Source organism: Oncorhynchus nerka, linkage group LG18 (genome assembly GCF_034236695.1).
Source record: "Oncorhynchus nerka isolate Pitt River linkage group LG18, Oner_Uvic_2.0, whole genome shotgun sequence".
Taxonomy (NCBI): Eukaryota; Metazoa; Chordata; class Actinopteri; order Salmoniformes; family Salmonidae; genus Oncorhynchus; species Oncorhynchus nerka.
Window position 1 is genome coordinate 38,342,644 of NC_088413.1, and position 17,748 is coordinate 38,360,391.

Consider the following 17,748-nt stretch of genomic DNA (forward strand, 5'->3'; position numbering starts at 1 on the left):
AATACGCGTGACAATAACAACAATAACACAATATTTCAGTTGTCAGTGTTTATTATGATTTTAGTGGTAAAGCAGAATATAAAATTCCAACGATGATAAACTCCCAACCGAGCCTACTTCCAATGGGTAGATCCTCTGGCATGTTGATTTTGAAACCTTTTTTATCAACGTACACATTTTTTGCAAATGTATGCCTTTATTACGATATTATTTATATTGCCTGAATACTCAACGATGATTAACACCACAGTTATGTGTGTTTCTGTCAAGGTTGTGGTCAAATGCATGTCATTTAAAGTCCATTGAGCATTTGAACAAAAATCCAATTCATTTTGAAAATGTTCCTTATTGCAAAATGTAACAGAATTTGGGTATTCCAGAACTGTAATTTGCATGTAAATCAACATAACCCTGTTTTATGTTTTTAACACTGCAGATAGAATGCTCTGAGTGGCAGAGATGGTACCATTCAGCTTGTCTGGGGATGACAAAGAAGGACTTCAACAAAGGCAAAATAGAAAATGATTGGAAGGGGCCTCTTTGCTGTTAAATTAGAGATGTTTAAATAAATGACTGTTGTACCTTGTAACTACTTTAAATGTGTAACTGCTGCACTAAAAATGCAAACAGTGATTTGGTATACAATTTAAGATTGTAAACCTTGTACAACTGTATGTCTAACTTCAGATAGAGCAAATTGCACTTGAAATGAACATTTCTTTAAAGTTATTGCAAATAAATGCATATTTTCACTTTTTTCTCAGACAATCACTGAATTGGATTTCTTGATCTTTAAATGCAATGTTTGAGATTTTATGTATTTCTGTCAAATCAAAACTGGAATTTCTATTCAAGGCAAAGGTTGTAAAAGTATACTAGACATTTATAGAATAAATCATATCTAGTTTGATGTTTATGTGACAAACGGTGAATTAGTTATTGATTTATGCCGTGGTAGCAGCCTACAAGGTATTGCATACTGATATATTTTTTAAGAGCTCAACCTACTCGCGCATCGATTGGCCAGGTGGACTCTTCTGTCGGTTTTCATTGGTTTATGGTAATAGTATTTCACTCATGTTTTGCCATGTAATTTCCTATGAATATTGTGTGTGGTTGCTGGCGTAGGTGCGGATCATTTATAACATACGAAGTGGAGAAAGACAGTTGTCCAGACGAGAGGATGCGCATAAAATAATCTATTTTTTCTCCTCGCTCCCTTGCGAATGCCATGATGTGGGAATGGAATTTCTAACTGAGACAGGAGTTGCGTGTCCAAAATGTAGACATTTGTATGTAACCAAGAGATGACGATAAACCACTAAGAATGTTTTGCACAAAATTGAAAGACCTGAAAATCTCTGGAGAATGTCCATTCGCCGGTATTGGTCGTGTGGACGAACCCGGAGACTTTGAGGAACGTACAAGTGACCATACCGGGGATGTACTGGCAATTTCCAATGATGTGTATGGACATGTATCGGAGGTGCTACCTCAAAGGAAGACAAGCAAGACTAGAGTCAATCTTCATTCATTAGGGGAGAGCATCCGCAAATTAGCATGTCCCGAGGTAAATTGAGATTGTGCTACAATAAATCAATTTCTCAAAAATATAATCAGAATTGACTGTTGTGCACTGTTGTTGAGTGTCGTCTCAGAAGAGAGCAGTTTACACCGTGGAACATGTACAGTAACCTATCGGAACTAATCTCGAACCAAATGATTTGTTTGCTGTTGTGTTAATGTGATTGCAATGGGCCAAACTATAAGATTTCTTATACACATATATTGTCAATAAACTTCTGGACTTGTTGTTTTCCAGTTTCAAAGACTGCATACTGCCTTTCTGCAAATGATGAAACAGCATACGTTAGACAAGAAATGGTAAGAACTAAGTCCAATAAATGCTGGCGAAATTAACGATTTAAACTATGCTGCACTGATATTTAATTATTGTCAAAGGTGATGATTATAAGAAATGACAATGTTCAGTTGTGTTCAATTGAATGCGGTCAGCTATTATTCTTATTGAAATCCTATTGACTGCGTGCCATGCATGGATGCCCCATGCATAACGACCTGTATATGAACAATCAGCAAGATGGCTTTGAAGAGAATACAAGGAATAGGAAAAATAGTCAACTTTGGTTAAGAAACAGTTTTTCATAACATACATGGGATTTCATGGAATAGGATATCTAAACCCATTCATTCATGTGGTGAGTGCAGTGCTTACTAATATAACACTGATGTCATTTCTGTCCACAGCCCTTCCGTGTGTTATGCAGACATCTGTCAAGATAGGACCTTTGATCGACCAGAGCATTTACTGGAGATCATGAAGAATTATTCTCTCAAAACAGGTATTGTGAAGCTGATCAAATTCAAACAACACTGAACATGAGTTGCTTTTATTCCGTTGTGGGTGTTTTTAACATCTGTTATAGTCATGCCTCTGTGAAACAAAAGACACATTTGTACCTTGTGTGGACAATAGAAATATTCTATTCTATTGTTTTCTATTCTAATCTACAGTATTGTATTGTTTTTTTTATTTACATCATGTTATTCTATTCTATTACATTTGCTCTCCTTTTACGACCAGGTATTCACATGGACGCTTTGAAAGTCTCCCTTGGCGAGGAGCTGTTCCAAACGTGCTTCGACGAGGACAGCCATATTCTGCAGGTGGTGGGGGGAACCCTCAGCGACTTCCTGAACAGCTTCAATGTCCTGTTGAAACAGGGCATCGTCCCAAACCCGCCAGAACCAGCCGCTCTGCAAGCCAACCTAGACAGAATAAAAGATAATGTAAACAACGAATCAGCGTCGGTGCTGTGCCTGGACAAGGATCTGGGTCTGCACACCGTGTACTACTTCAACCCCGGGCAGACCACGGAGTTCTTCTTCCCTGGTGTCATCAAGGCGGCCGCCCGCCTGCTCTACGACACCACCGTGGAGGTGTTCATGGACATGGAGATGGAGATGGACCTTCAAGGAGGCACCAAGGAGAGCGTAGGCCCCTTGCAGTTCCAAGCTGGGCCCCGGCAGCCCAGCCTGCTCTACTCGGTGGTGGTGAAGGATGCCAAGAGCCTGAGCCCCAGTCCCATGAGGGCCACGTCGGTTGGGACCATGCCCACCTCGCTCTTCTCCTCCACCTTCCCTTTCCACCTCTTTCTGGATCAGGACCTGGGCCTGTTGCAAATCGGTGACGGCCTACGGAAGAGGCTTAGCCGGAAGGATGGCCTGAGGCGGCCCGCTGCCTTCCAGGAGCACTTTGCCATCGTCACGCCCCAGATCAGGTGCACCTTCCAAGGCATCTTGACTATGCTGAACACACAGTTTATCATTCGGATAAAGCACCAAGGGGGCTCCATGGCCGATGACACAGGGAGGGTAATGACCCTATTTTGACTGGATATCAGACCTGGGTTCAAATAGTATTTGAAGTCTTGAGTGATGCTTCATTGAGCTCGCCTGGTTCAATGGAACCAAGTGCAAACCCACCTATTCAGCAGCCCAGGCAGGCTCAAGCTAACCTAACATAGCAGCCATAGAAAGACGCCTGAGTGGAGGTCCCACTATTGTTTTTCAGTGGAAAGTTAGGTGGAAAATACTGTATCCCTTGAAACATCCACTTTCTGTTGACTCCACAGAGTGGGCTCAAAGCAAACACTCAAAGTCTTTGATTTGCAAAACCATTTGAACTCAGGTCTGCTGGATATGACCCCTTGGAGTTGAGACGAATGCCTAACAAGGTATTGAAGGTTGTCTAAATGCAGGTTTGATGTTAAAAATAGCCCTTCAGAAAGGCAAAATGCCACGTTGTTAATTAGTATGTGCTAATTAGCGGAATGCTCCCCCTGAGGTAGAGAACAATATAAGCCCACGATGGAATTGGACAGCCGGGTCTCATAGACTAGACGTAACATAGTAAATATAAATCCGGGACACTAAAATTAATATGATATGGTACGTTTGGTATGGTTACATAAGACGGATGGTTACTTAAGGCAAAAACAAAAGTAGGGAGGTTGGTCAGGGTGAATGGGTAGGCGTATAACGCAAACATCTAGCATCCCAAAGGTTGCGAGTTCAAATCTCATCACAGACAACATTGGCTAAATAGCAACTTTTCAACTAGGTACTAATTTTAGCTACTTTGCAACTACTTAGAATATTAGCTAACACTTCCCCTAACCCTAACCTTAACCCTTTTATCTAACCATTTCTCTAACCATAATTATTATAGCTAACCCTAACCTTAACCTTTTAACCTAACTCCTAAACGTAACTCTAACCTTAACCCCCTAACCCCTAGCCTAGTTAATGTTAGCCAGCCAGCAAATGTTAGCCACCTAGCTAGAATTCGTAACATGTCATACGTTTTGCAAATTCGTAACAAAAAGGACATTTGCAAATTCGTAACATATAATATGAATTGTAATTCATAATATGTCATACAAAATGGGTGATGGACATCCACAAATGAATATATACCATACCAAACATAACATATTAAATGTGTCTTGGATTTACGTTCAGAATAATATGAAATGCTCTGAGACCAGGTTGAATTGGAGGCACTATGTCAAATCAGTTCACCCATCAAAGTCTCTCACGGGGATGCTGATATAATTGTGTAACAATCTCTATTTATGGTCAACTATTGAGAGCAGTAAAAACAAAGTCAGGTCAGGTCAAAACATGTACAAAGTTAACTTTTCACGGGGTGGAAATCTCTGAAAGCTTCATAGTTATTTAACACTTTATTTCTTCCAGTGAGTCAGACCATTCGTAGAACTACAAAGAAAATCTGTCAACAGAAATAAATGAATTAGGTGTGACCATTCGCCTCATGCAGCGCGACACATGTCCTTTGCATGGAGTTGATCAGGCTGTTGATTTTGGGATTTTGATGTGCTGCTAGAGATTATTGTCTTGCTGGAAGATCCACTTGATCTTGTATTCTTAACAGTCCTCTGCCTCCTGGCAGAGGCAACCAGGTTTTTGGCTAAAATGTCCTGGTACTTGATAGTTCATGATGCCATTGACTTTGACAATGGCCCCAGAACTAGTGGAAGCAAAATATCCCCATAACATCAAAGATCCCCCACAATATTTTACAGTAGGTATGAGGTTATTTTCTACAAATGATTCGTTCTTTTGATGCTAAACCCACCACTGGTGTGAGTGTCAAAATAGCTCTATGTTCATGTCATCTGACCATAGCACTGGTTCCAATTCAAGTGCCAATACTGGTTAGCAAAGCTATTTTTCTTCCATTGGTCCTTGAGCCCTTGTTAACTTTACCAAGTATCAGGACATTTAGACCAAAAACCTGGTTGCCTCTGTCAGGAGGCTGAAACTTGGCCACAAGTGGATCTTCTAGCACACATCAAAATCCACAAAGAAATGGTTAACTGACCACAAAATCAACATTTTGCAATGGCCATCTCAGTCTCCACACTTGAACCCCATTGAAAACCTGTGGTTTGAATTGAAGAGGGCATTAACTTGAATATATCAGTCCATAAGAGCAGCTGAAGGATATCAAGGATCTTGGAAAGATTCTGTATGGAGGAATGGTCTAAGATCCCTTCCAGTGTGTTCTCCAGTCTCATAAAACATTTTTAGATAAAAGCTCCGTGCCGTTATCCTCGCAAGGGGAGGGTGGTGGAGTTTTGAAAACAAGGGGTGCCAATATATATTTTTTAATGACTTGTTAAACAAAATCTCTTTCTCTGAACAATTGTATTTGAGAATACAATGTAGCTCACTATTTGTATGATTTATTTTCTACAGTCTTTTTTGCTAATCTTTATCAAGTGTGCCAATAATTTTGGACATGACTGTGTATGTACCATTTAGCATGGAGTACCCGGACAAAGCCATTTATCTCTTGTCTTGTTTCCCTCTCTTCTAGCTCATGGACCTGAAAGGCCAGATGATCTGCATCTCAGAGTCCAATGCCATCCTCTTCCTGGGCTCGCCGTGCGTAGACAAGCTAGAGGAGCTGACTGGCCGTGGCCTCTACCTGTCTGACATCCCCATCCACAACGCCCTGCGCGACGTGGTCCTGGTGGGCGAGCAGGCCAAGGCCCAGGATGGCTTGAAGAAGCGCCTAGGCAAGGCCAAGGCGGCCCTGGAGCACGCTCACCTCGCCCTGGAGGAAGAGAAGAAGAGGACGGTGGATCTGCTTTTCACCATTTTCCCGGGGACGGTGGCCCAGGAACTTTGGCAAGGCCACACGGTGGATGCCAGGGAGTTTGAGCATGTCACCATGCTGTTCTCGGACATCGTAGGCTTCACGGCCGTGTGCTCACGCTGCACGCCTATGCAGGTGGTCACCATGCTCAATGAGCTGTACACACGCTTTGACCACCACTGCGGGGAGCTGGATGTATACAAGGTGTGTTACAGCAAGGCCCTAGGAAACTCAGGGAACTTCTCAATCAAAATCAGATTTACCGGATACAACTAAACATTGTGGTTATGCTTTATTTTACAAAGTGCCTGGTAATTACTTGGAATGATGAAGGTGAAATTAAATTCATAATAATAACCACAGAATACATTTGTTTATGGGGATAGATTGAATTAATTGAAACACTACGCACCACCCACCATTTGGTACAATGTAGTGTGTGGAATTCCTCCCAATTAAGTACCAGAAAGTACCAGGTTATAATATAATTATTCAGTAAAACAGCAGTTAAAATGGAACAGCAAAAATTGCCTTACAGTGTAAGAAAGCAAGATTAGGTTTTTTATACAGCTAAAATTTACATTTTTGAGAAATGGACTCCAAATGTGCCCAAATGTTGCTATAGTCTTATTCCACAACCCTTGTTACCGGTTTTGGATTGAATGAATAAGGCCCTCTATATAATCTTATGTTAATGTCAACAGTTTATTTTTAGAACAACAATTTATGTTGTTGACTACAGACCCTTGCTAGCATTCCCATATTATGTTGATCCCGTCATGAATACAGCTTCATTTGAATTGAATTAGCCATGGAGGTGTTAAGGTAAGATATGCTTCATGTTGCTCTTCGATAGCGTTTCATTAGAATGTGTTTACTGATATGAATCATTTGAGAGTGGAGGCTTGTCTACCTCATGCTTTTGCATAATTTAGCAATAATTCATCAATGTATTAATATAGACAATACTCAACAGTTATGTCTTGACCAAAGCAATTTAGAGAGAATAATAGTTGTGTATTCTTAAGTCATCAATAATTAAAAGGTCTACTCCAAAATAAGAGTAGGATCCATATAAAACAGATGCACAGGCTCCAAAAAGGGGAAAGATCATGGTTGTTTTTGACCTTGTCAGAATGAGATTTATGTGATTTAGGCACAAAAGTACTTTAAGTTCATGGTAGAAAAGTTATTTTCGTTGCGTTCTCTCATAGATTCCACAAGTATTGGACAAAAATGACACAATTCCACCATTTTATTTGGGTTTATTATTTCTTAAAGAACAGACTGTACTTGTCTCATGGCCAAACTTGCTTGCTCTCAGCCAACTGTCTTGTAATCTGTGGGGAGTTTGGTTAATGTAATCAGTGTGTCACTGAAGTATAACAGAGGAGAGCAGCATGTCTGACGGATCTTTCGTAAAGTACTGGGAAGTCAGAGGTTCCTTTAGGACCTCTGTTTCCATTCACGATCCAAAAATAGATTTTGTCTGCTTTCCAAATGGCACTCTATTCCCTTTATATTGCACTACAATTCACTGTATAGAATGCCATTTGGGACATCGACTTTTACCTCACGTTGTTCACCTCAACCACTACCACACAACTGTCGAGTGCTCTCCTGCTCCAGAGTAAAACATAAACACCTCCCAGAAGAACTATTTTGATGCTAATTCACACGGATTAAATTGGCCCTGTTGTGTTTGTGTTCGAATGTGTCAACATCTCGACCCGTAGGGGAAGACTGTGTGACAAATTAAAATAGGTACAGTAGTTTTTGCTCACTTGATTTGACGTGTTTTCCATTACTTGTGCTTCTCATTAGGAGGTTATGAATTGGAATGGTCTAATGCACAAATCAAGGAATTAAGAGGGCTAAAAAAACAATCCTTCATCATAAAGTACGATGCATACACCATACAACTATTATTCTCTCTCTATACAGTCAATGTATAAATTAAGAACAGGGTCTGTAGACCATGGGGGCAGGTCTTAAATAAAAAAAAGTTTAATAGTATTAAATAGTATTTAATAGTATTGTGATGAAGTCAACTGTATGTCATGTAGTTTGCCTATGGGATATTAAACTATTCTATTCTACTGTATCTAGGTGGAGACTATCGGTGATGCGTACTGTGTGGCTGGTGGCTTGCACAAGGAGAGCGAGACTCACGCAGTGCAGATTGCCCTCATGGCGCTGAAGATGATGGAGCTGTCCGATGAGGTCAGGACGCCCACTGGTGAGCCAATCAAGGTGAGTGTTACGGCTTACCTTCTTCACAGTGTGAAACCATCAATGGAAAGCCCCTTTCAGAATAGCACTGAGTAGCACAGGAAGTTGCCTGTACACAAAACTGATTTTCAGGCTTTTCTACTGTTATGCCATTTGCTCAAAATGGAGACAAAGTTGTTCCCTGGTAGCTGGTTTTTATTTATATCAAGAATGACAATATTGTTCATCTGAAAGAGAGCAACTCTCCAGTTGGGCTGATCTATGACATGCTAGCACCTGCCCCATTAAGAGGGGAATGAGGCAACCTCAGAGTAATTTTATTCACACACACAGACAGAGATGTACATGGGGCTGAAGAATGGTAATGGTTCTGAAACAGGAGAAATAGAGGTAATGGATACAATGTACACAATACAATAAGGGTTCCCAACATTTTCCCCTAGAGCCCCCCTTTTCACATTTGATTACTTATTGTTTATTGAGATAGCCTATATTAAATACACCACCAGCTTTTATAATTGATTTTATTATTTTGTTTAACTTGACAGACCTTGACAGAACTCATTACATCTTTTAGGTAGGCTATTTAATAATAATAATAATAATAATGCATGTGGAACTCTAGACTCGATTTCCCCAAAGGTTCTTCCGCTACCAAATATGTTTTATTATGACAATTTATATAAACTCTCAATTTAATTATACATATTCTCTTTTTCAGAAATTGATTAGATCAATTGATGGCGATAGAGTCACACATTGTATAAGATTACTTCCCAGCCCCCCAAGTGGCGCAGTAGTCTAAGGCCACTAGAGATTCTGGGTTTGAGTCCAGGCTCTGTTGCAGCTGGCTGTAACAGGGAGACCCATGGGGCGGAGCACAATTGGCCCAGCGTTGTCTGGGTTAGGGGAGGGTTTGGCCGGCAGGGATGTCCTTGTCCCATTGCAGTGTACAGTGTTTCGACGAGACAAGACTGTAACTACCAATTGGATACCACAAAATCGGGGATAAAAAGGGGTAAAAAAATATGACTTCTCAAGCAAAGTCCAATTTCTTTGACTCCTTGACTTTAGAAGGTTGTAGCTCAGCTTCTGAATATCAGAGACATACAAAAGATATTCCATTGGCATCAGAGTTGTGTTTTCCTTTGGCATTTTACAGCTTGTTTCTTGCCTAAAACATCGCATATTTCTCATAATTTTAGATGATTATAAACAATCGCGAATTGGAAATGATTTGCTATTATTATCATTCATTATATAAATGTTTTACCCCCCACCAAATGTTGTGTCCCCCCCAGGTTGAGAACCCCTGCAATAAGTGATAGGACAAGTAGAGTAACAAGGTTATTAAGGGAGGGACTATATGAATATATATGCTACCTGCATATATTACAATACAGCTATACACAAAGGCAGCATATAACTACTATAAGAACAACAAGCAGGAATTATATACATCACAGTATATGCATGTCACACTCACTTTGGCCATGCACACCAACCCACAAGTCCAGAGATACCGTAGGAATGAGTCCAGTTGTTGATGGGCAGAGACAGAGATGTTGCGGGAGACTGTGTATTGTGTTACCTGCAGAGTCAAGAGGATGGGCAGATGTCAGGCCGGCTTAGTAACCTCCTAGCAAACTGACAGTGGCTCATCAACATCTCAAATTTGGAGATTACAATGAGAAAGCTGCAGCTGTTCCTGTCTTTCAGTATTTTGATATATTATTTGGCATTTTACATTACATTGAAAACTTAGAGGTAGTTGACCCCATCTTATGAATACATAGAACACAGATTATGGACCCAAAGAGTCAGTGATCCATGAATTGGATTCGTTCACTTTGCTACAGTTAATCATTAGCGTCATTGAACACAAAACAAGGGGTACACTACAAAGCAGGATCAAGGAGTTAGCCAGCTCTTTAGGAGAAGTTTAGCTTTCCTAATGAACTAGAAAATCAATAGTTATTTCTGGTTGTTTATCCAAAGTAGCTGGCTAACTCATAGATCCTGCTTTGTATTAGAGGGCGACCGATTAATCGGAATGGCCGAATAAATCAGGACCGATTTCAAGTTTTCATAACAATCGCAAATCGGTATTTTTGAACACCGATTTGGCCAACCCATCGTTCCTAGGCTGTCAACTTTATTTAACTAGGCAAGTCAGTTAAGAACACATTCTTATTTTCAATGACAGCCTAGGAACGATGGGTACCTCGTTCAGGGGCAGAACGACAGATTTTTACCTTGTCAGCTCGGGGGATTCAATCTTGCAACCTTACAGTTAACTAGTCCAACGCTCTAACCACCTGATTACATTGCACTCCACGAGGAGCCTGCCTGTTAAGCGAATGCAGTAAGCCAAGGTAAGTTGCTAGCTAGCATTAAACTTATCTTATAAAAAACAATCAATCAATCATAAACATGGTTTATGATATTACTAGTTTATCTAGCGTGTCCTGCATTGCATATAATCAATGCCGTGCGTATCGTTGCTCCAATGTGTACCTAAACATAAACATCAATGCCTTTCTTAAAATCAATACACACAAGTATATATTTTTAAACCTGCATATTTAGCTAAAAGAAATCCAGGTTAGCAGGCCATATCAACCAGGTGAAATTGTGTCACTTCTCTTGCGTTCGTTGCATGCAGAGTCAGTGTATATGCAACAGTTTGGGCCGCCTAATTTGCCAGAATTTTACGTAATTATGACATAACATTCAAGGTTGTGCAATGTAACAGGAATATTTAGACTTATGGATGCCATCCGTTAGATAAAATACGGAACGGTTCCGTATTTCACTGAAAGAATAAACGTCTTGTTTTCGAAATGATAGTTTCCAGATTTGACCATATTAATGACCTAAGGCTTGTATTTTTGTGTGTTATTATGTTATAACTAAGTCTATGATTTGAGTAGTCTGACTGAGCGATGGTAGGCACCAGCAGGCTCGTAAGCATTCATTCAAACAGCACTTTTGTGCGTTTTGCCAGCAGCTCTGCTGTTTATGACTTCAAGCCTATCAACTCCCGAGATTAGGCTGGTGTAACCGATGTGAAATGGCTAGCTAGTTAGCGTGGTGCGCGCTAATAGCGTTTCAAACGTCACTCGCTCTGAGACCTTGAAGTAGTTGTTCCGCTTGCTCTGCAAGGGCCGCGGCTTTTGTGGAGCGATGTGTAACGATACTTTGAGGGTGGCTGTTGTCGATGTGTTCCTGGTTCGAAAACAGGTAGGGGTGAGGAGAGGGACGGAAGCTATACTGTTACACTGGCAATAAATACTAAAGTGCCTATAAGAACATCCAATAGTCAAAGATTAATGAAATACAAACGGTATAGAGAGAAATAGTCTTATAAATCCTATAATAACTACAACCTAAAACTTCTTACCTGGGAATATTGAAGACTCATATTAAAAGGAACCACCAGCTTTCATATGTTCTCATGTTCTGAGCAAGGCACTTAAACGTTAGCTTTCTTACATGGCACATATGGCACTTTTACTTTCTTCTCCAACACTTTGTTTTTGCATTATTTAAACCAAATTGAATATGTTTAATTATTTATTTGAGGCTAAATTGATTTTATTGGTGTATTATATTAAGTTAAAATAAGTGTTCATTCAGTATTGTTGTAATTGTCATCATTACAAATAAATAAATAAAAATGGCAGATTAATCGGTATCGGACTTTTTTGGTCCTCTAATAATCGGCATCGAAAAATCATAATCGGTCGACCTCTACTTTGTATACCCCTTTGGTTAGTATGCTCCAAAAAGCAGGCCTAAATCACATTCAAGTCACTTCTAAAACACAACTTTGTGCCCTGGGTGGTCAAGTAGTCTAAGGCGCTGCCTCTCGAACACACATACAGAACACACACATATAACGCTGCAAGCATGGGTTCAAATCCAACGCTCTCTGCTGTCTGTCATGGGACTGCCCTACTCCTTCGGAGAGGATGTTAAACGGATATCTTGACTCTACGGTCATTACCATTTCACTCGTAAGAGTAGGGGTGTCCTGACCCCATTTCCATCATGGCCACCTAATCATCCCTGTCATTCCTAATTGGCATATGTCACTCCTCACCTCTACACCATGCTTTCTGATGTGTGCTGAGCCTTCCGGCACAAATGGTTGCCTTGCATGACCAAAGTGGGTGCCACACATTGATGGTGGTGGATGAGGTGAGTTTCCTCCCTACTATTGCTATATAAATTCAATCAATAAATCTAAATAATAATTTGGCAAAATAATCCATTCAGAAGTAGGACATGTGGATAAGGTTATTTCACATAAAGCATCACAGCAAGGGAAATGTTCTTGAATTATTATCACAAATTACATTTAAATTATATTTACTACGGTCAAAATGTGATTTCCCGAAAAGATATGAGTTGCAATGACTTGATTGTTCTTTAAAGAGTGTTATGGAAATCTTACTTTTCGAATATACAAATATTTATATTGGATTTTAGTTGATTTCACCGTATAGCTGTCACTTCAAAGGAAAACTTAATATAATCAATGAAGCTTTGATTTAATGGTGTAGTTTTTCCCCTCAGCACAAATTATATATTTTTATTTACAGATGCGAATTGGCCTGCACACTGGCTCAGTTCTGGCCGGTGTTGTTGGCGTGATGATGCCGCGCTACTGTCTGTTTGGCAACAACGTCACATTGGCAAATAAGTTTGAGTCCTGTAGCGTACCTGGAAGAATCAACGTTAGCCCCACAACCCACAGGTGACTTAAAACTTCTGCAATTCCAAAATATTTTATAGTTAATTTCACTGCCAGATCTCCGTAAGCTCAGCCACTAGCTAATGTTTTATATTAAAAAAATATTATATTTTGAAAAGTCTTGTGTTTACACTTTGCATTGATGATCACATGTATCCTTATGATGTGGTTATAATGCATCATTGGACTTGTCATTAGCATGTATGTATTTATAATGTGTTATTTTAATGTCTCATTCATTTGAATCACACTGTATATCACAAAAGTCACACAGTAAATGATGTTTTGTGTGGTGCTCTTCAAATGACAAACTACCTGACTCACTGTGATAATAAAAGATGCACTGGCATTCATCAGAAGATAGATCATTAAACCCTATGTTGGCTACAGGTCTTGCCTGAATCTGTACTCTTTGGTCATAGAATTTGAACCCTAATTTGGCTGCCCAACATTTGTCATAGTCACTAAAGCCAAGGTCTTTACTACAAACATTATTGGATGTTCAGTGTGGTCTCTTTAGGGACCCAGTTGAAAAAAGTTTCACAAAACACTTGATTGGCCAGAAAGTTCACCCACCTGCATTCCCAAGTCTGAATCTGTCCCTGATTGAAAGGAAAGAATGAAAACCAGAAGGCGTATGGTTGTTCTCTCGGACTGTAATAGAATAGCCCTGGCATTGGGGCCTCTAAAAAGTGTGTCCAAACATTACCTGGGTATTTGGTAGCACTGTAATTACTACATTAACAACATTGTTACATATTAACTGCGGTGCTCTTTATTATTATAATGCAGTTACTAAAGTAAGCTGTAACAAGATGTTATAGTGTAATTAGTGTAACTAGTGTAATTACAGTGTAATTGGTTGATATGTTACTGTATAATTTTGGTAAGAAAGGCAAAACAACATTGTTCGTGTGTTTCAAGAGAACGTGTATAACTTCCTATCCAGTTGAGTTGCTTTTTGGTTTCAGACAGCAACTGTGTTATACAATACATTCATACACACGTTCTCACAGTACAAGATAAATCGTTTATGTGGTCTTGCACAGGAAACAGGATCCAATGTTGATTGAATAGAGAGCCCCGTAGCCCCCATTTCTATCTGCAGCACACACTAAAACGTTATATTTACATTCATAATGGTTCATTTGTTCTTTTGGGTTTCCAGATTGCTGAAAGATTGTCCAGAGTTTGTCTTCATTCCCCGGACCAGACAGGATCTTCCGCCAAACTTTCCGCCGGATATTCCTGGTGTTTGTTACTTCTTGGAGGATTTTGATCAATGATCGGGCAAAACCACAAGTGACTGTGAGACTGCTGAACCATGCTACAGCAATACAAACTTCATGGTTGAGAAAACATAGATAGATGATGAGACACAGCCACACCTGGGTTCAATTAATATTTGAAATCTTTGAGCGTTTGATTGAGCCTGCCTGGAGCACCAAATTTGGAGAGTTTGCACTTTTAGCAATATTCCATTGGTTCCATCGTGCCATGCCAGCTCAATCGAGTAGAGTATTTGAAAGAAAACTAATATTTGTATCCAGGTCTAAATACAGCTAGCACCCGTTGCTGTAGATTTCTTTAGGGGATGTAGAAATGTTGATTATTCTCTTACAAAATCGCTAGATGTACATTTTGTATGCTTTCACTGGTTTATTCACCTCACCAGATTCACATAATTTCTTAAACTGTAATTATACTACAACTGCCTATGTAACTACCAAGTAAATACATACAGGTATTAATCACACATTGGGACTTAAAGGGATAGTCACCCAAATCACAAAATTACATATTGGTTTCCTTAGCCTATAATTTTTTTATTTTTTATTTAACCTTTATTTAACCAGGTAGGCAAGTTGAGAACAAGTTCTCATTTACAATTGCGACCTGGCCAAGATAAAGCAAAGCAGTTCGACACATACAACGACACAGAGTTACACATAGAGTAAAACAAACATACAGTCAATAATACAGTATAAACAAGTCTATATACAATGTGAGCAAATGAGGTGAGATAAGGGAGGTAAAGGCAAAAAAAGGCCATGGTGGCAAAGTAAATACAAAATAGCAAGTAAAACACTGGAATGGTAGATTTGCAGTGGAAGAATGTGCAAAGTAGAAATAAAAATAATGGGGTGCAAAGGAGCAAAATAAATAAATCAATTAATTAAATTACAGCAGGGATAGAGGGTAGTTGTTTGGGCTAAATTATAGGTGGGCTATGTACAGGTGCAGTAATCTGTGAGCTGCTCTGACAGTTGGTGCTTAAAGCTAGTGAGGGAGATAAGTGTTTCCAGTTTCAGGGATGTTTGTAGTTCGTTCCAGTCATTGGCAGCAGAGAACTGTAAGGAGAGTCGGACAAAGAAAGAATTGGTTTTGGGGGTGACTAGAGAGATATACCTGCTGGAGCGTGTGCTACAGGTGGGAGATGCTATGGTGACCAGCGAGCTGAGATAAGGGGGGACTTTACCTACCAGGGTCTTGTAGATGACATGGAGCCAGTGGGTTTGGCGACGAGTATGAAGCGAGGGCCAGCCAACGAGAGCGTACAGATCTCAATGGTGGGTAGCATATGGGGCTTTGGTGACAAAACGGATTGCACTGTGATAGACTGCATCCAATTTGTTGAGTAGGGTATTGGAGGCTATTTTGTAAATGACATTGCCGAAGTCGAGGATTGGTAGGATGGTCAGTTTTACAAGGGTGTGTTTGGCAGCATGAGTTAAGGATGCTTTGTTGCGAAAAAGGAAGCCAATTCTAGATTTAACTTTGGATTGGAGATGTTTGATATGGGTCTGGAAGGAGAGTTTACAATCTAACCAGACACCTGGGTATTTGTAGTTGTCCACGTATTCTAAGTCAGAGCCGTCCAGAGTAGTGATGTTGGACAGGCGGGCAGGTGCAGGTAGCGATCGGTTGAAGAGCATGCATTTAGTTTTACTTGTATTTAAGAGCAATTGGAGGCCACGGAAGGAGAGTTGTATGGCATTGAAGCTTGCCTGGAGGGTTGTTAACACAGTGTCCAAAGAAGGGCCAGACGTATACAGAATGGTGTCATCTGCTTAGAGGTGGATCAGAGACTCACCAGCAGCAAGAGCGACATCATTGATGTATACAGAGAAGAGAGTCGGTCCAAGAATTGAACCCTGTGGCACCCCCATAGAGACTGCCAGAGATCTGGATAAGCAGTCTATGGACAAATTAAGAAAGCAATCCATGCTTTAATTTGGATTAACTGGTCTCCAAATGCAAGTCAATATCCCTGCATTTTTCGCCTCTCATCTTGTCCTTAGACTGCATACAGGCTAAGTGCCAAGGAAACCAATATGCAATTTTGGAATTTGGTTGAACTATCCCTTTAAAGAGAATTACACATTAACTAATGTCACGGCATGGCTAGAACACAATTAATTTGCTTCCATTCCAATTAATATTTACTACTGTGATTAGTTTTGTATTGTCCAAGCGACAATAAATATTGTGATTAACAGTTTTGTTCTACTACTCTGATGTTTGGAATATATTTTCAGTTTTCCTGCGAGCATAGTTATAGAACAGGTAACTGACCAAATAAAGGAAACACTAACATAAAATGCCTTAATAGGGCGTTGGGCCACCACGAGCCAGAATATCGTTAGTGCACCTTGGCATGTATTATATAAGTGTTTGGAAACTATCGGAGGGATGCATCACCATTCTTTCATGATACATTTGATCATTTGATGTTTTGTTGAAGGTGGTGGAAAACGTTGTCTCGGGCGCCGCTCCAGAATCTCCCTTAAGTGTTCAATTGGGTTGAGATCCGGTGACTGAGCATATGGTTTACATAGGTTTCATGCTCATCAAACCATTCAGTGACTAGTCCTACCCTGTGAATGGAGGCATTGTCATCCTATGTGGCATAGCCATGGTAGCCAAAATAATGGCCTGCCCAGCATTTTTATACATGATCTTAAGCGTGATGGGATGTTAACTGCTTAACTAACTCAGGAACCGCACTTGTGTGGAAGCAGCTGCTTTCAATATACTTTGTATCCCTTATTTACTCAAGTGTTTTCATTATTTTGGCAGTTACCTGTAGTTTGATATTACACTGTAACAATGTGAGGATCAAACATTTGCTCAAAGTTTGTTTTGTATTTTCACACAAAGGACATTATGTTCAAAATTGCACTCTATTCCCTCTGGACATCAAAGCCAGTTTTTTCATTCAAACCCCTCTAATCAGGGACTGATATAGATCTGGGACACCAGGTGGGTGCAATTAATTATCTGCCTTAATTGGCAGTGACCAGTTGTTGTTGGGGGTTAGCTGCCTTCCTTAAGGGCAGAACAGCTGATTTTTCCACCTTGCCAGCTTAGGGATTCGAACCAGAGACCTTTCAGCTACTGGCCAAATGCTCCTAACTGCTAGGCTACCTGCCAGGCTACCTGCCACTAGTGACCCCGGTCAAAAGTTGTGCACTACAATACATAGAGAACAGAATGCCATTTCAGACACCGACTTGATTGTGACAGATGTGATGGTAGGCCTAAAGGA

The 17,748-nt window shown here is 40.1% G+C and overlaps 1 protein-coding gene across 1 annotated transcript; it reads left to right on the plus strand.

Moving 5' to 3' along the window:
- Positions 1 to 1,127: 1,127 nt before the first annotated feature.
- Positions 1,128 to 17,240, plus strand: LOC115146565 (guanylate cyclase soluble subunit alpha-1-like). Its single transcript, XM_029688651.2, has 8 exons — positions 1,128 to 1,570; positions 1,823 to 1,884; positions 2,269 to 2,363; positions 2,606 to 3,396; positions 5,927 to 6,412; positions 8,318 to 8,461; positions 13,048 to 13,202; positions 14,368 to 17,240. The coding sequence occupies exons 1-8, from the start codon at positions 1,328 to 1,330 to the stop codon at positions 14,483 to 14,485; spliced, it is 2,094 nt and encodes a 697-aa protein (XP_029544511.2). The 5' UTR covers positions 1,128 to 1,327; the 3' UTR covers positions 14,486 to 17,240.
- Positions 17,241 to 17,748: the final 508 nt, after the last annotated feature.